The 19,685-nt window shown below is 67.9% G+C and overlaps 7 protein-coding genes across 12 annotated transcripts; 2 read left to right on the top strand and 5 right to left on the bottom strand.

Moving 5' to 3' along the window:
• LOC115599657 (palmitoyltransferase ZDHHC3-like) lies at nucleotides 1-2,113 on the bottom strand. Of its 2 annotated transcripts, none has more exons than XM_030465085.1 (9): nucleotides 1,959-2,113; nucleotides 1,753-1,841; nucleotides 1,565-1,638; nucleotides 1,349-1,461; nucleotides 1,197-1,258; nucleotides 947-1,061; nucleotides 764-836; nucleotides 550-679; nucleotides 1-469 (listed from the first exon to the last, which is right to left on the bottom strand). In XM_030465085.1, exons 1-9 carry the CDS (start codon nucleotides 2,093-2,095, stop codon nucleotides 384-386), a joined length of 879 nt encoding a protein of 292 aa, XP_030320945.1. In that variant the 5' UTR covers nucleotides 2,096-2,113; the 3' UTR covers nucleotides 1-383. The 2 variants fall into 2 exon arrangements, with proteins under 2 accessions (XP_030320945.1, XP_030320944.1); XM_030465084.1 differs by having other exon boundaries at nucleotides 947-1,076; nucleotides 1,959-2,099.
• A 442-nt stretch (nucleotides 2,114-2,555) lies between these two features.
• B4GALT3 (beta-1,4-galactosyltransferase 3) lies at nucleotides 2,556-5,255 on the top strand. The gene is given in 8 exon segments (XM_030465078.1): nucleotides 2,556-2,636; nucleotides 2,731-3,089; nucleotides 3,397-3,632; nucleotides 3,734-3,924; nucleotides 4,001-4,123; nucleotides 4,282-4,312; nucleotides 4,314-4,387; nucleotides 4,470-5,255. Coding segments are annotated over 7 exon segments (1,368 nt in total). The 5' UTR covers nucleotides 2,556-2,636; nucleotides 2,731-2,836; the 3' UTR covers nucleotides 4,930-5,255.
• PPOX (protoporphyrinogen oxidase) lies at nucleotides 5,192-7,931 on the bottom strand. The gene is made up of 12 exons (XM_030465077.1): nucleotides 7,734-7,931; nucleotides 7,516-7,650; nucleotides 7,113-7,228; nucleotides 6,907-7,039; nucleotides 6,669-6,813; nucleotides 6,390-6,580; nucleotides 6,254-6,314; nucleotides 6,050-6,168; nucleotides 5,854-5,967; nucleotides 5,631-5,780; nucleotides 5,503-5,545; nucleotides 5,192-5,430 (listed from the first exon to the last, which is right to left on the bottom strand). Exons 1-12 carry the CDS (start codon nucleotides 7,818-7,820, stop codon nucleotides 5,303-5,305), a joined length of 1,422 nt encoding a protein of 473 aa, XP_030320937.1. The 5' UTR covers nucleotides 7,821-7,931; the 3' UTR covers nucleotides 5,192-5,302.
• A 263-nt stretch (nucleotides 7,932-8,194) lies between these two features.
• Nucleotides 8,195-13,187, bottom strand: USP21 (ubiquitin specific peptidase 21). Of its 2 annotated transcripts, none has more exons than XM_030465075.1 (14): nucleotides 13,114-13,187; nucleotides 12,348-12,450; nucleotides 11,480-12,275; nucleotides 10,574-10,633; nucleotides 10,144-10,267; nucleotides 9,947-10,058; nucleotides 9,703-9,840; nucleotides 9,547-9,611; nucleotides 9,347-9,450; nucleotides 9,170-9,256; nucleotides 8,996-9,077; nucleotides 8,753-8,860; nucleotides 8,549-8,663; nucleotides 8,195-8,442 (listed from the first exon to the last, which is right to left on the bottom strand). In XM_030465075.1, the coding sequence occupies exons 3-14, from the start codon at nucleotides 12,248-12,250 to the stop codon at nucleotides 8,352-8,354; spliced, it is 1,857 nt and encodes a 618-aa protein (XP_030320935.1). In that variant the 5' UTR covers nucleotides 12,251-12,275; nucleotides 12,348-12,450; nucleotides 13,114-13,187; the 3' UTR covers nucleotides 8,195-8,351. The 2 variants fall into 2 exon arrangements, with proteins under 2 accessions (XP_030320935.1, XP_030320936.1); XM_030465076.1 differs by having other exon boundaries at nucleotides 8,996-9,074.
• A 239-nt stretch (nucleotides 13,188-13,426) lies between these two features.
• Nucleotides 13,427-14,830, bottom strand: UFC1 (ubiquitin-fold modifier conjugating enzyme 1). The gene is made up of 6 exons (XM_030465088.1): nucleotides 14,677-14,830; nucleotides 14,317-14,384; nucleotides 14,121-14,184; nucleotides 13,948-14,024; nucleotides 13,731-13,821; nucleotides 13,427-13,637 (listed from the first exon to the last, which is right to left on the bottom strand). Exons 1-6 carry the CDS (start codon nucleotides 14,797-14,799, stop codon nucleotides 13,566-13,568), a joined length of 495 nt encoding a protein of 164 aa, XP_030320948.1. The 5' UTR covers nucleotides 14,800-14,830; the 3' UTR covers nucleotides 13,427-13,565.
• Nucleotides 14,831-15,104: 274 nt separating this feature from the next.
• LOC115599659 (apolipoprotein A-II-like) lies at nucleotides 15,105-16,009 on the bottom strand. Its single transcript, XM_030465090.1, has 3 exons — nucleotides 15,895-16,009; nucleotides 15,412-15,622; nucleotides 15,105-15,292 (listed from the first exon to the last, which is right to left on the bottom strand). Exons 2-3 carry the CDS (start codon nucleotides 15,603-15,605, stop codon nucleotides 15,175-15,177), a joined length of 312 nt encoding a protein of 103 aa, XP_030320950.1. The 5' UTR covers nucleotides 15,606-15,622; nucleotides 15,895-16,009; the 3' UTR covers nucleotides 15,105-15,174.
• Nucleotides 16,010-17,165: 1,156 nt separating this feature from the next.
• Nucleotides 17,166-19,669, top strand: TOMM40L (translocase of outer mitochondrial membrane 40 like). 4 transcript variants are annotated; one of them, XM_030465056.1, is made up of 9 exons: nucleotides 17,166-17,485; nucleotides 17,727-17,794; nucleotides 17,894-17,986; nucleotides 18,178-18,279; nucleotides 18,401-18,506; nucleotides 18,599-18,721; nucleotides 18,846-18,922; nucleotides 19,008-19,110; nucleotides 19,189-19,669. In XM_030465056.1, the coding sequence occupies exons 1-9, from the start codon at nucleotides 17,170-17,172 to the stop codon at nucleotides 19,326-19,328; spliced, it is 1,128 nt and encodes a 375-aa protein (XP_030320916.1). In that variant the 5' UTR covers nucleotides 17,166-17,169; the 3' UTR covers nucleotides 19,329-19,669. The 4 variants fall into 4 exon arrangements, with proteins under 4 accessions (XP_030320916.1, XP_030320917.1, XP_030320918.1 ...); XM_030465057.1 differs by lacking the exon at nucleotides 18,178-18,279; XM_030465058.1 differs by lacking the exon at nucleotides 18,599-18,721.
• Nucleotides 19,670-19,685: the final 16 nt, after the last annotated feature.

The raw sequence follows: 19,685 nt of genomic DNA, 5'->3' as shown, positions 1-19,685 counted from the left end.
CCCAGCACCGAACGGGACTTTATTGGGTACCTCCTCCTGCTGCATCAGCCCTGGGGGTGGCCGGAGGTCTGTCCCTGTCTCAAGATGACAGCAGGGCACACAGGGCACGGCCACACTGCCCCAGGACCCTCCTGACACCCCCTTCCCAGAGCCCTGTGCCCCAGGGTGGGTGGGGCTGGGCACCCGCTCTGCCGGGACCCCCACCACAGTGCCAACAGGATGCTGCTGGGTGGGTGCGTGGGTCTGGGGGTGCAAATTCATCCCCTGGGGGGTGAGAGGGCTCACACAGCCAGGCTCGGAGGTGGTGAAGCTCCCTCCAGCTCCAAATCCCAGCATGGAGCTGCTGACAGTGTTTCCAGCGTCCTCCCGGGTGTGGGGGGGGCTCAGACGTAGCGACTGGGCAGGGGGCTGTACCCCGGGCCTGGGGGGGGGCTGCAGCTGCAGGGGCAGAGCCAGCAGAGCACAAAGCCTACCCGGAGAGATAAGAGAAGGTGTAAGCCCCGTGGGGACCCCTTACCCCCAACTCACCACTGCCCCAGCCCCACACACCTCGCCCAAACACCTCCCGCAGCAGCGCCAGTTTGGGTCTGGGGGCACGCAGCCCCCCACGGTCCATCTCCTTCAGCCCCTTCTTCTGGAGCTTCTCCAAGGGGGTCTCATCCGTGATGATGGAAACGAGCTGGGGGTGACAGGGACATCACCGCTGGCACACAGCCCCCACCCTCCATGCCGGTGTCCCCCCGTGGCCCCCTCCCCCACTCACCTGATCATAAAACACAACGGCAACAAAGGCCCCGAAGAGGAGGGACTCGAACAGCAGAACGATGCTGTGAGCCCTGGGGGGGCAACGCCAGTCAGAGCAGGGATGGGGGACCCCTCCCCTTCCCCCCAGACCTCCCCTCCTAGCAAAGGGGAGAGACGGGACCCCCACCCCACCCCAACTCACGTCTGGATCCGGTTGCTGCCGCTCTCTCCTCCCGCTGCCGTCCCCACGGGGCTCCTGCCGGGTGGTCCCAGCCAGGTGGCCAGCACTAGCCCAGCAGCATAGAGACTAGCCAGCCCTGGCACAGAGCAAGCTGTGAGTGGGTGGGTGGGTGGGCAGTGAGCAGCCCCCAGCCCACACCACATCCCCCCAGACCCTCCCCAGGGCTTGGGGGGGGAGGGTGACACAGAGACCCCCCCAGGTGGTCACTCACCCGTGTAGAAGAGGAACTGGATGAAGTATTTCTGGTTCAACTCACCAACGCAGTTGTTGATCCTGTGGAGGGGTGGACAGACAGACAGACAGACAGACGGAGGGGGTGGCAGAGGTCTCTGGAACCCCCCCCCCAGGTCCCCTCCCTCCTACCAGGGGCAGTGGTGATCCATGCGGCGCACGCAGCGGTGGCAGACGCGGCAGTGGTGGGCGCGGGGGGGGCGATACGCCTCGCAGCGCTCGCACACCGTCCACTCCTCTGGGCTCTGTCGCGACAGGGGGGATGGGTTCAGCAGGGACCGGCAGAGCTTGGGGAGGGGGGGGGTTGCAGCCCCTCGCCCCCTGCGGACACCCCCACCCCCCCTTCACCTTCTCGGGCTTCCGCGGGGCTGCGCTGCGCAGGTCGGAGAAGTCGATGGCGGTGTCCGGGAGGGGAACCAAGCCTGGGGATGGGCAGCGGGGGTTGTCAGCACCCGGTGTGGTTTTGGAGAGGGTCCCGGTGTGTGCGTAGCGGGAGTGGGGGGGTCCCGAGGGGGGGGGGGGGAGTGGGCGCTCACCGGGGTCGGCGAGGACAGCGCGCGCGTGGCTGGCCAGCAGCAGCAGAACGATGAGGTTGAAAGCAGCGGCGTGGACCGGGCACCAGGGGCTGCGGGGAGGCGGCGGGAGGGGGGGGTCAGAACAACGCACCGTGGGTCCCCGTCCGCCCACCCCTCCCCACACCGGAGCCCGCTCGCCCGCCTCGATGATTCCCGGTGGCGATCACCTGCCGCGCAGGGCGGGCTGCGGCAGGACGTGGGCCAGCACGGCGTAGTCGGCGTAGCCCACGCCGAGGTAGGTGAGGAGCGGGCAGAGGGCACCGCACGGGTCCCGCCCGCACCGAGCGGCCGCCGCCGCCGCCATGGCTCGGCCCCGCCCACTCACTTCCGCCTCACCCGCCAACGCTACCAATCGCAGCGCGCCGCCGCCGTGACGTCATCCGGAGGGGCGTGGCCAACGCCGGCGGGAGCGTGGGCGGTTGCCGCGGCGACGGGATAGCGCTGCCCGCGCGCACGGTGGGCGGGGAACAGCTTGGCCACGCCCCCAGGCGGGATCCCCTGGGTCCTATTTCCCGGCCAGCGGGGCCGCCACCCCCGTTGCCAACCCCCACCCGGGACCCCACGGCCTCGGTTTCCCCCGGGGGGGTCCCGGGTGGCACCGCGGTTTCCCTCTCCGCTACAGCGGGGCCGCGTGCTCCCCCCGTGCCCCAACTTCCCCCGTGTCCCCGCCCCGCAGGCACCGCCCCGGGGGAGGGTGAGCGGGGACACCGATCCGGCCCCTTTAACGCGCGTGACGTCACGGGACCCGCCCTTTACCGTCACCACACCCCGCCCCATTCACGGTCTCTCCGTTCCAAGATGGCGGCGGCGGCCGGGCGGGGCTGAGGCGGTAGCGCAGCCCGCAGGTACCGGAGGGTCCGGTGGTGGTGGTGGGAGGGGGGGTTTGGGGCCGGTCCGGACCGAGCCCACTCCCCTGACTCCGGTCCTTCCTTCCCGCAGCCCCGCGATGCGGCCCAGCGCTCCCCGTGACCCCCACGGTTCTCCCCGTGGCCCCCCCGGTACTCCGTCCCCCCGGTGATTCCCGGAGCCGCCGCCGGGCCCCGCCATGCTGCGGCGGCTGCTGGAGCGGCCCTGCACGCTGGCGCTGCTCATCGGCTGCCAGTTCGCTTTCGTCGCTTATTTTTCTCTGGGGGGGTTCCGGAACCTCACCTCCCTCTTCGGCCGTTCCACCGGGCCCGTCTTCGATTATTCCCGTACCCACGACGTCTACGCCAACCTCAGCCTCCTCTTGCCCCGACGGCCGCCCCCCGACCCCGCGCTGCCGCTGCCCTTCTGCCCTGAGCGATCGCCCCTTCTCGGTGAGTGCTGGGGACCCTCCCTCCCCCACCACAAGAGGCAAGAACCGACCGGGGCACAACGCTCTCCCTGCGCCGGGAAGGACCGGGAACGGAATGGTCCCGTTGGGGAGGGACCGACACCGCAGGGGGAAGGACGAGCCCCCCACCTCGGGGAGGAAGCCCTCCAACAGAAACCCCCCGAGGGGAAATGCCCCGATCTGGGGTTTTTTATCTTTCCCACTGTTCAGTCCAGCAAATGGGGTGGGGGGCAGCCCTGGGGACACCCTGCCAACCCCCCCATCTCCCTCCCTCCCTTCCCCCGTTGCAGTCGGCCCGTTGACGGTGAGCTTCAGCCGGGTGCCGACGTTGGAGCAGATCCAGGAGAAGAACCCCCTGGTGCAGGAGGGCGGGCGGTACCAACCCCCCAGCTGCGAGCCCCGCTCCCGCACTGCCGTCATCATCCCCCACCGCAACCGGGAGACCCACCTGGGACACCTCCTCTACTACCTGCACCCCTTCCTCCAGCGCCAGCAGCTGCAGTACGGCATCTACGTCGTGCACCAGGTGAGTCGGGGGCTGCTGAACCCGGGGGGGGCTTCACCAAGGGGGGGTTCACCAGGAGGGGGGGCTTCCCAGGTGCTATCACCACCATCCCTGCTCCGCAGGCCGGGAATTCCACCTTCAACCGGGCCAAGCTGCTGAACGTGGGGGTGAAGGAGGCGCTGAAGGACGAGGAGTGGGATTGCCTCTTCCTCCACGATGTGGATCTCATCCCTGAGAACGACCACAACATCTACACCTGCGACCCCTGGAACCCCAAACACGTCTCCGTCGCCATGAATAAATTTGGGTACAGGTGAGTGACGGCGGGGAGGAGCAGGTTGTGGGGTCAGGGGTCTGCCCTCAGCTCAGCCTCTGCCTTCCTCTTGCAGCTTGCCGTACCCCCAGTATTTTGGGGGGGTCTCAGCTCTCACCCCTGACCAGTACATGAAGATCAATGGTTTCCCCAACGAGTACTGGGGCTGGGGCGGCGAGGACGATGACATCGCCACCAGGTAGGACCTGTGGCTGTCCCCCCTGTGGCTGTCCCCCTCCTGCCAGGCCCTGGGATGGTGTCACCACAGAGGGTGGGGCGTAGGGGCCAGTGCTGCCACTTGGGGGGCCACGCAGGTGCCCCCCAGCCCCTGGGGTGACGCGGGGGTTGTGCCCGCAGGGTGCGCTTGGCTGGCATGAAGATCGCCCGCCCCCCCCGTCTCCATCGGACACTACAAGATGGTGAAGCACAAGAGTGACAAAGGCAACGAGGAGAACCCCCACAGGTGGGGGGTGAGGGGGTGTGTGGGGGGTGGTGACCACGGGGGGGGCTCAGGGGTGACGCTCCCCTCCGTCCCCACCTCTCAGGTTCGACCTCCTGATCCGCACGCAGCGGATGTGGACGCAGGATGGGATGAACTCCCTCACCTACACGCTCTTGGCCAAGGACCTTCGCCCCCTCTACACCAACCTGACGGTGGACATCGGCACCGACCCCCGCGCCGGACGGGGACACCGGGCGCCGGCACCGGGCCACGAGGGACAACGGCCCCGCAGCAGCACCAACCTCTTCCGTGAGGAGATGCTGCGCAAACTGCCCCGGGAGGCAGCGGGGCTGTCCCTGTCCCTGTCCCCCCGGTTGCCCACGCCGCAGCCGTTGGCAGGTAACGGCACCGGTTCTGCACCGGGGATCACCCAGAGCAGCCCCGAAGCTGCCAAGGAGGGTGATGCCCCCCCGGGGAGCAGCACTGGTGTGGCAGCAGCGCCTGAGGAAGGGACCCTGCCCACCCGTGGGGGCAACCAGAGCCTGCCACAGGGAGCCCGCTAGCCACTGGCCATCACGGCCCCCACGTGGACTCTGCTCGCTGTGACCCAGTGCTGGGAAGGGATCCGTGGCCGTTCTGGAGGAGACTGAGGGAGCCACGATCCACAGTGAAGCTGCTGGCCACGGGGCCAGTGCCCGATAGCAGGGGCACCCCCGGGAAGGGGTGCAGGCAGCACCAGGGTTGGGGTGAGCCAGGGACGGGCCCAGCCCTGTTGCTCCGAGCACAGCCGCAGGCTGCGCTGCCGGCGCGTGGTTATTTATTCTATTTATGAGCTGCTCCCTGGACCTTTATAAGGATTTTTCAATTAAAAACCAAACACTTTGTCCTACTGCGGCAGGGCTGGCTGGTGCTGGGGCACGTGGAGGGCAGGCCAGGTCACCGCAACAACCGCCCCACAGCTGCCTTGGCGCTGGCGATGCAGTCGTTGACGGAGACGCCGGCATAGGAGGCTCCGATGAGGCTGAGGGGCAACTGCTGCTCTGCCAGGAACCGTGTGATGCGCTCTGGGAGGGTGGGAGTTGAGTGGCATCACCTCGAGAGGGGACGGGGACCTCCCCACCCTGACCCCTCCTTACCTGTGCGCTGCCAGTGGCCCAGTGTGTACTGTGGGATGCAGGCCTGGAGGAAGGGGGAGCAACTGGTGAGTTCTGTGGGTGTCCTGCACTCTTGGGTGTCACCCCCTGACCCCCCCAGTGTCACCCACCTGGTGCACCCGGACGATGGAGCGGATCGGAGGTGGCTCCAGGCCCAGCTGCTCCCGCACGGCCGCCTGTGCCCGCTGCAGCAGCTGCTCCGGTGCCACCGCTGCTGGGTCCCCAAAGCTCTGCTGGAACCATGCTCCTCCCAGCATCACCTATGTGGCACTGTCAGCACCCCCCAGATCTGTCACCGTGTCCCCCCCCTTCCCAACATCCCAAGCCACTCACTGTCAGCCGCACCGAGGAGGCCCCGGTGCCATCGTGCTGGGGAAAGGCCACCGAGTCATAGACGATGCCCAGGAGGGAAGAGTTCTCAGAGGAAGGCACTAAGTGCCCAAAACCCTGGGTGTGAGTGGGATGGGGTCACCCATGGGTGCTGGGGACACCTAGGGGTGCTGGGGTCATCCCCAGGTGCTGTTCTCACCGTGACAGGCAGCGTGACTCCCTCGTACTGCAGGTTGACCACGGCCACCGACACGGCCGGGATGCGCCGCAGCTCCTGCGCCAGCGGCTCAGCCTCATCCGGCAGCACCTCAGCCAGGGCTGGGAGGAGAGGGGATATGGGAGGGGGACACAACACCAAACCCCCTCACCCCCAGCCACAGGGGAACCCGGGCACCCCTGGTACCTGCAGCCGGGAGGGCGCTGATGACGTGGTCGGCTGTGACGGTGCCATCGGTCAGGGTGAGCTGCAGGGAGGACAGCAGTGAGGAGGGGTCCTGGGGGTCCTAGCCTCCTGCCCACCCCCTGTGCCCACACCATACCTGCCACCGCCCATCGTGGCAGCGTCGCAGGCGTCGCAGGGGTGCGTGGCAGCGCAGTTCAACGCCGCGTGGGCGCAGGAAGGCAGCCAAGGCCTCGGCCAAGCTCTGCATCCCTCCCCGCAGCGACCACTGACTCCAGCGCTCCGCACGCGCCCGACGGCTCAGCCCCGACTCCACCCCGCGCCCCTTCCCTGCGGGGACAACCTGAGGGTCCTCTCCTGCCACAGACACACCAGTGGGATGTCCCCCACCCCTCGTGTCCCCCCACCCCGTGCTCACCAGGGCCCAGCGCCAGCCCCAGCAGGACGGATCGCCGGCGCCGCTCGGCTTCGAAGAGTGCGGGGAAGCAGGAGCGGATGCTCAGGGTCCGGCAATCCCCGGCAAACACCCCCCGGCACAGGCTGTCCACGGCGATGTCAGCCACCTGTGGGGACACTGCGGGGTGAGGTCTGTCCCCGCCCGGGCCCTGCCAGCTCCTGATAAGCCCCCGGTGCTATCGCCCGGCGCAGGCTCCCACCTCGGGCCCAAAGCGGCGATGAACGAAGGCGTGGACGCTCTCGTCGGGTTCTGTCCCCGCCGGTGCCGTCAGGTCCCGCAACCCGCTCCAGAGCAGAGCCCGTGAGAAAGGGGGCACCGTCCGCAGCAGACCCCTGGGGACACTGAGGGCTCAGGGCAATGGTTACCCACGGGTGGCACCAGGGTGACATCGGGGCTGGCACCTACCCCAGGCCCGAGGGCAGCTTGTGAAGGGCTCCACCGGTGTAGAGGAAACGGTTCCTGGAGGCCGGGTGGTCCCCGGGGACGGGTAGGATGTCACCCTCCAGGCCAAGCTCAGAGACCTGCGGGGACAGAACAGGACGAGGAGGACCAAGACAGCCGAGGGCACAGGACCCACCCAGGACAGCTCAGCTGGACCCCAGCACCCATGCAGGGACCTCCAGACCCCAGGAAACTCCTCCAGATGCCTGCACCCACCCAGGAACTCCCTCTACACCGCTGTACCCACGCAGGGGACACCCTCCAGCCTCCAGAACCCACTCACAGAGCCCCCAGTCCCCTGGGACCTCTCCAGCACCCCGTACCGAGACCCAAGGACCCCCGATCCCATCCCCCAGCCCCTCCTTACCATGTGAAGGGTGTCGGTGCCCACCACCCCCCCGGGGCGGATGCCCCTGGGTCCGTGCTCGAACACGGCCCCGTCGGGGGTGCGGGTGCTCTGCAGCCACCCCCCTAGGCGGTCGCTGGCCTCCAGCAGCAGGACCTGGGGACACGGCGGTCACCCTGGGGCCACCCAGGTAAGGGCGGGCGGGGGCCCCGGCCCCCCGGGGGTCAGCCCGGCCTCACCTTGGGCGGGCGGGGACCGCGGGCTAGGTGGTAGCAGGCGGCCAGACCGCTGATGCCGCCCCCAACCACGACCACGGTGGGCGCCATGAGGGTGTTGGGCCGTGCGGGTCAGCGGGACGGAACCCCCGGGACCCCCGGGACCCCTCGAACCGCCTGGGCTGAGCAGGCCCCGCCCCCTCCAGGCAGGGAGCAGATGAAGGGCGGAGCTAAAGTGATGACAAACCAATAGCAGAGCGCGGTGCTGTGATTGACAGGTGTTGGTACCGCCCCCCCCGGTACGTATGGCGGGCGCCAACTTAAGCCCGCCCCTCAAGCCACGCCCCTCAGCGCATCAGGCCCCGCCCCGCATTGCCCACTGACTACGCCCCCTGGAGCATGCGCAGCGCCACTCCCCTCTGACCACGCCCCCCGCCCCGCCCTCCTGCCCCGCCCTTCACACCTTCAAATTGGGGCGTTTTGGGTTTTTTTAGTAAATTTATTCACAAAAGCCCCTCCTGGGGCTGCGGAGAGGGCGCCGCCCTCGGTCCCTGCCCGGGCGCGGGGAGCCGGGGGGCGGCTGTCGGGGGCCAGAGAGTTAAAGGGGGGAGGGAGCAGCCCCCCAGCTGGAGTTCGGGGGTCTCAGGGCCGCCGGCCCGGGGGGTCCTCCAGCTCGTAGAAGAGGACGTAGCCCTCGCTGGACGGCACCTGGTTCTCGCTGATGGGCGAGACGCTGCACAGCACCCTCAGCCCGCGCCTGTCAGCTGGGGGGGGGTCCCAGCCAGGCGGGACGGGGTGAGGAGGAGGAGGAGGTCAGGGAAGGGGGGGTCAGGACCTACCGGGAGTCGTTGTAGACGCGCCAGCCGGCAGCGTCCCGGCAGAAAGCTGTGTAGTGGCCGTAGTGGACGCTGCCCGAGTGGTTGCAGAGGGCATAGAGGCTGTAGACTGGGCTGCCTGAGGTAGGAGGGTGGGCTCAGCATTGCCCCCTGGCCATGTATCCCCCCCCCCCTTAAGGTGTGTCCTCTTTCCCCCCCCCAGCTCACCCGCTTTCTCGCTGGCGAACTCCCGCAGGTTGAGCTGCTGCAGGGGGAAGTCCACAAAAACGGAGCATTTCTTGATGGAGTATCGGGTGGTGGAGAACCTGTTCAGGTCTGGGAAGTGTCAAGGGATATGCAGGCCCTAGAAGTGACCCCTCCCACTCACAAGGACACCCCCGAGGCCTCACTGCCAGCATGGGGGTCACATCACACACACACACACACCCCTTCCCAGTCCCTAGAGGATACGGAGCACCAGGATGCGGGGGAAGCGCTGGATGGTCAACTTCTTCGTGCTTCGTGTCCGCTGCCGGCACTTGTCACAGACCTGCTGGCAGTATGGCACCGGTGAGGGTGGTGTTGGGGACACCAGGGTGGGGGTGCTGAGCCAGGGGTGCCCCCCCAGCAGCCCCACCCTCTTACCGGGGCGTTCTCCGAGTCCAGCTCCTCCTCCTTGGTGAAGAGGCTGAAGCAATCGTAGAGTGAGACCTTGCCACCAGCAAAGCTCTTCTGCAGGGGGAGAGGATGAGACAGAGAACTCAGGGAGGGTTCAGAGGGGACTGGGGGGTGGGCAAGGGGGGGGCTCTTCCTCATCCCTACCTTTGGGATGGGCAGAGAGAGATCACAGAACACCTCGAAGGTGGTGGAGCGGTAGCCGCACGCCTGGCACTTGAGGCAGCTCTTCAGCTGCCCCACAAAGAGGTCTGGGGGTGAGGAGGGAGGGTTAAGATGGGTGAATAGGGGCGCCCCAAGGAGCTCGGGGGGGTCTTAGGGGGTCACCCCTGCCTGCCAGCACTCACCCACAATCTTGCTGTCCTCCCTCTCCAGGTATCGCTTCCACATCTGGTTGGCGCGTTCGTCGTCGCTGCAGGGAAGTTCGGGGGGGGTTGGGCTGTGGCCCAACAGCTGGGACACCCCCCACACCCCCCTCTCCCCAGAACCCTCTTGTCCCTCACCTTAACGTCTCGGGGTCCTCCACCGTGGGGGTCCGCCGGGTGTCCGAGAGGATGCTGGGGGTCCTGCGGCCCTTCCTGTTGATCTCCACGTGCAGTCGGTCCATGAAGAACTTGAGGAACTCTTGGGCGTCCTGCTGGCTGTGGGGAAAGGGACCTGTCACCCACAACTGCCCTCAGGGATGGGGGGGGGTCCAAGGGGTCCCCCAGGGTTGTGGGGGGGAAGAGGGGGAGGTCTGTGCCACACCTGTATCCAGTGAAGGAGGGGACGTATTTCTGGAAGATGGCCTTGAAGCGCCCCGGGTTGACGGCCTCGGAGGAGTCGGGGTGCCAGAGGGCGGCAATGACATCGGCAAAGGCTGTGGGGGCAGGGGATGTGGGGGGGGGTCAGTGCCAGCAGGTTTTTAGGGGGTGGATGGAGACGTGCAGGGGGGTCCAGCCTACCTTCGGTGAGCTCCTGGGGGGCGCGGGGGCCAGGGGGCTGCTCCTGCTGGAAGTCCCGGCGCAGGCAGTAATCCCGCAGCGGCTTGGTGCTGCTCAGGCACTGCAGCACGGCGTTCATGAAGCACTGCAGGAGGGGTGGGGGACACTGGGACACTGCCCTGGGTGGACACCAGGCCTCATCATGTCCCCCCTGCCACCCCTGGGGCTGCGGGATCCCTGAGGACACGGTGTCCCACATAACTTGTCTGCTTCAATCTGATGCATGCCCAAGGGACAGCGGGTCCCTCATGGGTCCTCAGAGGGGACAAAGGGACAGGGGGTGGGAAGGCTTAAGGGACATGGGGACAGGGAGATGGAAGGGCTCTAGGGACACGGGGATGCAGGACCAGAGGGACAGGAGGGATGGAGGACGGGGATTGCAGTCACTTACTGTGTTGCCCAGATTCCTGAGGCCGACGTGGCCCGAGCCCAGCAGCAGGGTGTGCTGGGTCTGCAGGGACACAAAAGGACCAGGGTGAGACCTGTCCCCCACCATTAACCCCTCCGGCCACCACCCCCCCCCCCACAGACAGACAGACAGACAGACCCCCAACCACCGAGGTGTCACCTGGCCACTGACGAGCAGCAGCCCCATGACAGCCGTGTGTACCACCGACTCGGCGATGTCGGTGCCACGACCCTGCCGGGGGAGGAGGCTGCGGTGCAGCTTGCGGGGCAGCTCCACCAACGTGGCTCCCTGCAGCCCCGGCATGGCTCTGGCACAGCTCTGGCACCACCGGGGAACCGGGACGGGACCGCGGCACCGGCTCCCCAGAACCCCTCTGCCTCACTAAGCCACTGCTCGTTAGCTGATCCGATTTCCCCTGGCTATTCTGGGCCTTGCTGGAGGCTCATCTCGGGGGGATTAATTAGTGGCAGAGCCACCCTGGGGACAGGCCGGGGGACAGGGAGTGGTGACAAACACACCTGCCTGCCCTGCAAGGGGCTGGGAGCAGTGCTGGGAGCAGGGGGGGCTCGGCAGGATGGGGGGCTCCCACCCGGACCCACCAGTGGGGGACACTCCACAGGGGTCCCAGCCACGTCCCTGTCCTCCAGGGCTGCAGGGTGGCCATGGATTGTCACCTAATCCCCACACGTGGACCAGGGCGAGCAGAGGACAGGGCTGGGAGAAAGCGGATGCGGAAACCGTTCCCCCTCAGGCCCCCCCTCTGCATCCAAGGGGGCTCAGCCCTTCCCCAGAGAGCATCCCGCAGGAGGAGCGGAGCAGGGAGAGGTGAGACCATCGCCCCCTTCCTGGGGCTTCCTGGGGAGCAGAGATGAATCCTGAGGCTCTTACAGCTGTTGCCTTCTCCTCGGTCCGGCCAGGGGCCGGGGCTCTGCCGGGGGGTGGGCTGTCGGGGCTGTGGGCGAAGGTGGGGTTGGGGGTAGCACGAGTCCGGGGGCAGCCCTCGGGCCGGACAGAGAGCAGCGGGGCGGTGGGCTTCCCGTCCAGCCCCGGGGAGACGTTGACCCTCCTCAGCGAGGAGCTCCTCCGCAGGGCCAGCGAGCCGGCGCTCAGCTGGTGCCCGCAGTCCCTCAGCACCAACCGACTCAGCACGGCCGCCATGTCCTCGGCGCGGCCACCGCCACCGCCGCCGCCACCACCCTGGCTCAGGTCCCCGATGCTGATGGATTTGGAACGGGCCAGGTTGCTGCGCCGGCGCTCGGCCTCGCGCCCTGCCAGCGAGGTACCGGCGGGCAGGGAGAAGGAGGCACTGCCCGGCACGGCGCCCGCCTGCGGGGAGCCCGGCACCCGCACGGCGTGGTCGGCTTTGAGGGGTCCCCGCCGGCACGCCACGCCACGCACGGTCTCCCCACGCTTTGAGGCCCGGCCCCGGTCCCCTTCCAGCTTCTTGCCGCGGTCATCCATGGGGCCGGGGCGGGGAGGCAGCAGGCGAAGCTTGGGTGCCGGGGAGAGCCCGTTGTCGGCGGCGGCCATGGCGGCAGCGTGGCGCTCCTGGCTCAGGGCTCGGTGGCCGCTGGGCAGCTTGGTGGCCGCCTTGGGCTGGGAGGTGACAACGGTGTGGTCCCTGGCCCGGCCGACGCGGTGCTCCGAAGCTTGAGGCATGGTGGGGACGGCTGAGAGCAGAGCCCTGAGTGGAGAGGATTGGGGTGATGATGGTGGAGCTGGGAGAGCAGGCAGGGGGGCTGAGGAGGGCACCCACCTCTCTCGCCGCGCTGCCTCCTCCTCCTCCTCCTCCTCCCGCCAGTACCGCTCACAGCCCCCCGCGGCGAGCAGCTGGCCGGAGAGTCCCGTCCACGGGGGCCCTGTGGCATGAGAAAGATTCGGGGTTATGGAGAAGGGAACAGTATGGTCCCAGGGAGACCCCACAGCCCCCCACATGCGGCTGCCGCAGCACCCGCGGGAGGAGAGCACTGCACTGCACCCCCCGGGATGGGGATTGGGATGAACCGGTGCCAGCAGCACCGGGAGCCGGTTCTGTCCTCCTGGCCCCCACCCTGCTACAGCCTGTCCAGCCTTGTCCCCATCCTGCTCCCTGTGCCCCTCTCCAGCGCTGTCCACACCCCATGGGGCCACCCCTGCCCCGTGTCCCCCCTGCCCATCCCCTTCATCTCCCCCCTCTCCGTGTCCCCCCAGAACCCACCGGGACACTGACCTCTGCCTTGTCCCCCCCTTCCCATCCCTGTCCGCATGCCCCACAGACCACCCCCCCACCGTCCCCTGCCCTCTCCTCCCCACCCCGATCTCTCTGTCCCCATCCCCAGCTCCGGTTGCCCCTCTCCCCAGCGAGCACCGTCCCTCACCACACGGTCGCCATTCCCCGCCCCCCCAGGGCCCTGTCCCCCTTATCCCCTGTCCTGCCCCCGCAGGACACCGGTGTCCCCCTGCCCCCCATTGCTGCCCACCCCTCCATCCTCATCCCCGCAGAGCCGCCCGGTGCCGCCCACCCCCCCGGTGCCGCCCGTTACCTCCCGCGGGCCGCCATGGCAACAACTCCCGCACCACCCGCCGCCATCTTTGTTCCCCGCCGCCCCGGCTCCGCCCCCGCCGGCCTCGCTCGAGCTGACTGCGCCTGCGCCGCGCCAGACCACGCCCCCAGAGAGCGCGACAGCCGCGTCGCCATGGAAACCCAGCGGCGTCTTCCTCCCCCGCCCCCGCCCCGCCCATCCGGGAGTCTTAAAGGGACAGCGTCCCGGTAAAGAGAGGGGGGGGGACTTCCGGGGGACCAAGTCCCCACCCGACCCCCCCCGACGGGACCCAGAGAGCAGCAGGCGGGGCAAGGAAGGGGCTGAGCAGTTTATTGGGGAGCAGCAGCGAAGCGGGGTGTGTGGGGGGAGCAGGTAAGGGAGGTGGGGGGAGGGGGGTTCACCTCCCCGGGGCAGGGGGGGGCTGAGCCTCCCAACCCCCCCCTCCTTCCCGTTCACTTCTCCTTGTGCTGGATGATGCCTTTGGCGACCAGGTCGGGAATCTCCACCGCCAGCCAGGGACCCAGCTGGGAGACAGAGGGTCAGCAGCCATAAGGAGGTACAACCCCCCCCGAGGACTCCCACCCCCCCGTCCTCCGAGGGACACCCCCCAGACTCACCCCCAGTGCCATCAGATGTGCCAAGCCGAATTTGGGGACGTTCCTGGCCCAGAGGGGCTTGAAGTGATCGCTGAGACAGATCTTGCCCCCCCTGGGAGATGGGGGGGGGACACATCAGCACCCCTTGAACCCGCACCCCGGGTGCAGAGGGAAACCCCAAGGACCCCCCCTTCCCGCAGGGCAGGGGCAACCCTGGGATCACCCCCCACCCCCCCACCTGTACATCTTGGCCGTCTTCCCATCCAGCTCGGGAATGGCGATCTCGGGGGCGGTGCTGGGGTAGGTCACCGGGATCTGGGGGGGGGAGACATGACAGGAGGTGTAGATGGGGGGGTCAGCAGCACCCCGCTGCCCCCACGCCCTACGGGACCACCACCCCCCCCTACTCACATCAAACTCGATGGCGAACTCGTACTTGAGCAGCTCGTGGATGTACCAGCACTTCCCGAACCACCTGTAACATATGGGGGGTCCATGGGGGCCCCACCCGCTCAATCCGGAATCCTGAGGCACCGGAATGGCTCCGGAGCAACCGGCGGGGGGTGCCCTGGGTCCGTGTCCCCCCTCCCCAGCCCCGCTCACCCACCGGGTGCCCTCGGCGTTGGACTCCAGACGGAACCAATCGTTATCGGCGCGTTTGTTGTTCTCCACATACTGAGGGGGAAAAGGGGTCAGCGGGGTGGGGTACAAACCGGAGGCAACCGAGCACCGGGGAGGGGACCGGGGAAGGAACGGAAAGGACCCGAACGGGAATGAACGGGGGGGGGGGGAGTGTGGGGCGTGAGCAGGAGAACGATCGCGGTGGGACACCGAGGGGGGGGGAGACGGGAGAGCAGGGGAGGAACAGAGAGACCGAAGAAACGGCAACCGGGCTAAACCGGAGACCGGGGGCGAACGGGAACCGGGGGAAAGCGGTCGGAGTGATGCGGATGCCGGTGCCGCACACCTGGATGAGGGCGCGGTACTCCTCCTTCAGCCGCGGTGCCCATCCCTCCCGGTCCCGCGGCCCCGCCGCCGTTCTCAGCAGCGGCAGCTCCGCCACCGCCCGCCGCGCCGCCTCATCCACCATAGCGGGACCGCCGGGATCCGCCCATCTTGGATCGGGCCGGAAGTGACGTGTGAGGGGGCGCGGCCCGCCTCGCCGCCATCTTGCTTAAGGGCGTGACGTTAAGGGGCGTGGCGTAAGGGTGCCGCCATCTTTACTGAGGGCAGTGCTGCCCCATGGGCGCCGCCATCTTGAGTGCGGGCAGCGCTGAGCGGGTCGGGGGTCTTCGCCCTGCTGCCCCCCGCACCCTTCCCTCCTCGGGACAGCCCCCCCCCCAACAACCACCTCGGTGCTCTCCCCCTGCCCCACAGCATCCGGGACACGGCAGTGGCTCCAGGGGTTTTATTATGACAGGGTGATGAGGTGGGGGACACACAGACAGGGGCGGCGTTGGGGGGCTCAGGGCTGCTCCTTGACCTTGCCGAAATCCAGCAGGGAGGAGAAGAGGCCGAGCACGTTGCTCTGCAGCTCCTGGGCCAGCGGTGTCAGCTGCTTATTGGCCCGGTCCAGATAAGCCCTATAGGAGAGGGAGGCAGTGAGGTGGGGGCTGTGGGGCAGCCCCACACACACACAAACACTCACCCCCTTTTTCCCCCCTCACTGTCCCCCCCCATCCATCCATCCATCCATCCATACTCAGCCTGGCTGCGCAGCTCCTCTGCTTGGAACTTCTGGGGCAGATCCTTGGTGACGAACTCGGAGAAGGTTTGGAAGTGGCGGGTGAAGAAGTCATCGACAGCCGGCGGGGCTTCCTTGGCCTCACGCCGCACCATGGCGGCCTGGAGGCTGCCGGCACAGAGCAGCACCAGAGCGCTCACCAACACCTTCATCTCAGCAGGACGGTCACCTGTGGGGACAGGCTCACCGGTGCCCACCATGCCCCCCCACAGCGTCACCGTCCCCTCCTGCCACACAGCACCCCCTCAAACCCTGCCCCACCATCGCCCATTCCACCCCATGGAACTTCAGGTCCCCAACTGCCCCACAGATCACCACACCCGGACCCCATCCCAGCCCCACAGGGACCATCCTGCCCCTCTTCTGTCACCCCTAAACCTGCAGCACCCCTCACCCCATCCCAGCCCCACAGCCCCCTCCTGCCCCACTGTCTGTGCTCACCTGGGCAGGACTCTGGGGGTGCGGGGCTGTGGGTCACCCCTTGGGGACTGCTTTATATCCCCCAGGTCAGCTCCCGCCCCTGGGTCAGGGGGGGCCATGTCAGCCCCCGCCACAGCCCAGGTAAACACGGAGGGGGTGAAGGTCACTGCGGGGGATGGCCCCTCCTCGTCCTCACCCTGGGGTCCCCAAGGCCCCCCCAGCCCTAGAGAAGGACTCACGCGGTGTGTGACAACGACCCAAGGATTTGTGACAACTCTCGGGGGCTGGGGTTACTGCAGTGGGGCCGGGTTGGTGGCCCCTTGGCACGCAGTGGCCCTTTGGTGGCCTTTTGCCACTTGTTGCCACTCCACAACTCTGCAGGATCACCCCCATCACCCCCCCAGAAGCTTCAGGACCCCCTCATATCCCGAGTCCAGCACCCCTCAGCCCCCCCTGCCCCAGCCCAGGGGGTCCCAATGTCTCCCCACCCTGGGGTTCCACCCTGGGGACCTCAGTCCCTCCCGGTCACCGCTGGCACCCGCTGGACAAAGGTCACTGCCCACCTTATCACTGACCCTCGGCCGCCAACGTGACAGCGTGACTCAGAGAGGGACCCTGGGGACACCCTAGGATGCAGGGGGGGGACGGTGACAGCTCTGGTTCTGTCCAGGGGGGGGACAAGTGGCCAAAGGGCACCTGGGCAGCACTGGGGACAAAAACTTGTTGTCCCTTTTGGATGGCTGGTGGGACCCCTTCCCCTCTGAGTCTCCCGCCAGCCCTTTCCAGGAAAGCTGCTGGTGACGGCAGCGAGGGCAGCGGGGGACACGGGGCAGGACCAGGGACACGGGGCAAGGCGGGGGGTGGAATGGGGTGTGGGGGATACGGGGCGAGGAGGGGACACGGGAGATATGGGGAAGGGATATGGGGGGATACGGGAGGTGAGTGAGACACGGCCAGAGAGGTCTGGGGACAAAGAGGACATGGGACACCGCGGGGAGGAGGGGGGGGGAAAGGATGCGGAAGGTGGGGACACGGGATGGGGGGGGACGGGACACGGGGGTGGGATGGAAGGGGATGTGGAGGGGGAGGACACGGGGATAGGGGGAAGGGGATGTGGAGGGGGGGGACACGGGGATAGGGGGAAGGGGATGTGGAGGGGGGGGACACGGGGATAGGGGGAAGGGGATGTGGAGGGGGGGGGACACGGGGATGGGGGAAGGGGATGCGGCGTAGGGGGGACATGGGGGTGGGGGAAAAAGATGTAGAAGGGGGGGATACGGAGATAGGGGAACGGGGATGCGGAGAGGGGGATACGGGGCTGGGGGGTGTCACAGCCCGTCCCCTCCCGCTCAGCCAATGTGCGGTGAGCGCTGCCCGCACCTGGGATGGCGGCGGCGGCCTCGGGCGGATGCGGAGGGCGAAGGCGCTTCCGGGGGTGGCCGTGCCCGTGGCCGCGATGGCGGCGCCCGAAGGGGCCGGGGGGACCGGGCGGCCGTAGGGTCGGTCCGGGCCATGGGCAACGCGTTGGGCACCGCCGCACCCCGCGGCCCGCGCCGGGGGGAACCTCTGGGCAGCCCCGGCAGCTTCGATGAACTGCACCGGCAGTGCAAAGGTTTGGGGGGGAGGCAGCGTCCGGAACGGGGGGGCGGGCACCGGGATCGGGCACCGACAGCATCGGGAGGGGGTCCCGGCGAAGCTGGGTGCTGGCTTGGTACCGACGGTCACCGGGGTGGGGGGAGGTGGGTGGCCCTGGAAGAGGTGGGGTGTCAGCGGGGAGGTGACCCTTGGGGGCTGGCAGCGATGTCCCCGGGGGGCTGGCACGGTGTCCCCCCTCAGCCCCTGCTCCCCCACAGAGGTTTTCCCGCAGCAGATGGAAGGGGTGAAGCTGATCGTCAACAAGACCCTGAGCAGCCACTTCCAGGTGAGGGGGGACACGCGGGGCTGTGCTGGGGGGGGGATGGCACCAACCTCCCCCCCCAGGCTGTCCCCATGTCCCCCACTCAACACACTGTCTTGGCAGGTGACACACATGGTTCACATGAGCACCCTCGGCCCCTCCAACTACCACTTCAATGCCACCTTCGTGGGGGACCGGCAGCTCAGCCCCACTGAGGTGAGGCCCCACGGTGGTCCCAGGGTGGCCTTGGATTGTCCCTGGGACAGCGGGTGGCCCTGGGTGACTTCAAGGCTCTAAGATGGCAGCAGGATGGGTGTGGGTTACCTGGAGGTCCCAGCCTGTAGCTGAAGATGAGGACAGGGGTTAAGGGGTCCCCATCCCCACCAGCTGACCCCCCCTGTCCCCAGGTCTTTCCCACGCTGGTTGGGGACATGGACAACAGTGGCAGCCTCAATGCCCAAGTGCTGCAGCTCGTGGCCGAGCGCATCCGCACCAAAGCCGTCTTCCAGGTGGGAAAAGGCCCCAGGATAAGGGGTGCCAGGGGTGTGTGTGTGGGGGGGGTGTCTCTGTCACCCTGCAGGGGTGGCAGGGCCTGTGTCAGGACTGCCCATGGTGGCCATCCCCTTGCAGACACACCAGGCCAAGTTTGTGACGTGGCAGTTTGATGGCGAGTACCGTGGGGACGACTGCACAGCCACCCTCACGCTGGGCAACCCCGACCTTCTTGGCGAGTCTGGTGAGAGGAGTGTCCCCCTACACCCCCGCCTCGCCCCAGCGGCTGCCAGGCTGGGGTGGGGGCTACACACTGAGGCCCCATTGTCCCCACAGTGATCCTGGTGGCCCATTTCCTCCAGAGCGTCACCCCCCGTCTGGTTCTGGGTGGGGAGATGGTTTATCACCGGCGGCCAGGGGAGGAGGGAGCCATTCTCACACTCGCTGGCAAATACACGGGTACGCGGGGGACCCCACGCTCGAGGGAGCGGTGGGTACGGCCACGAGGGTCCTGGCACCATGCCAGCCCCAACATGGGGACCCCTCGGCTCCTCTCACTCCCTTTTTTGTTTCTCTCTCCCAGCTCAGAAGTGGGTGGCGACGCTGAATGTGGGGTATGGCGGAGCCCACGCCAGCTACTACCACCGAGCCAACGAGCAGGTGACCGTCCCCCTCTTGCCTTTGTCCCCCAGGAGTGTCGCTGTCCCCCCCCCCAGGACCTCACGTTTTGTTTTGTGCTCCTTAGGTGCAGGTCGGAGTGGAGCTGGAGGCCAACACACGGCTGCAGGACACCACCTTTGCCTTTGGCTACCAGCTCAACCTGCCACAAGCCAACATGGTCTTCAGAGGTGAGCCAGGAGCCATTCGGTTGCCGGCAGCCCCGGCGCTGGTCCGTGCACTCACCCACTCATCCCCCCCCCTCCCAGGGCTCCTGGACAGTAACTGGAGCGTCGGGGGGGTGCTGGAGAAGAAGCTGCCCCCCCTGCCTGTCACCCTGGCTCTGGGCGCCTTCCTCAACCACTGGAAGAACCGTTTCCACTGCGGCTTCAGTGTCATCGTGGGCTGAGGGGCTGCTCAGGGAAGTGCTGTGCCACGGAGGTGGCTGCCGGGCCCCGGCTCTCACACTGGGAGAGCTGGCGGAGGGGAGACCCTCGTCCCCGGAGGCCAGGGGACACTGTGACAGTGCGTGGCAGCTGTTGGCACCTCTGGGCTGGGGAGCGGCTGCCGCTGGGGGCCACGCTTGGCCCCAGCGCTCACTCACGCCACACTCCTTCCACCCTTGTTCTGCCTCAGTTTCCCTCCGTTGGCGCATGGGGTGGCTCCAGGCCGCAGGGCTGGAGGTGCCGGCGGTGCCTGCGGACGCACCCGTGGAGGCTGGAAAAATAAAGGAGCTTTACTCTGCCCTGTTAAAGGCCTGCAGGGG

The sequence above is a fragment of the Calypte anna genome, chromosome 25, assembly GCF_003957555.1.
Source record: "Calypte anna isolate BGI_N300 chromosome 25, bCalAnn1_v1.p, whole genome shotgun sequence".
Lineage (NCBI taxonomy): Eukaryota > Metazoa > Chordata > Aves > Apodiformes > Trochilidae > Calypte > Calypte anna.
The sequence above is the reverse complement of the archived record's forward strand: the minus strand, read 5'-3'. Positions and strand labels throughout refer to the sequence as shown.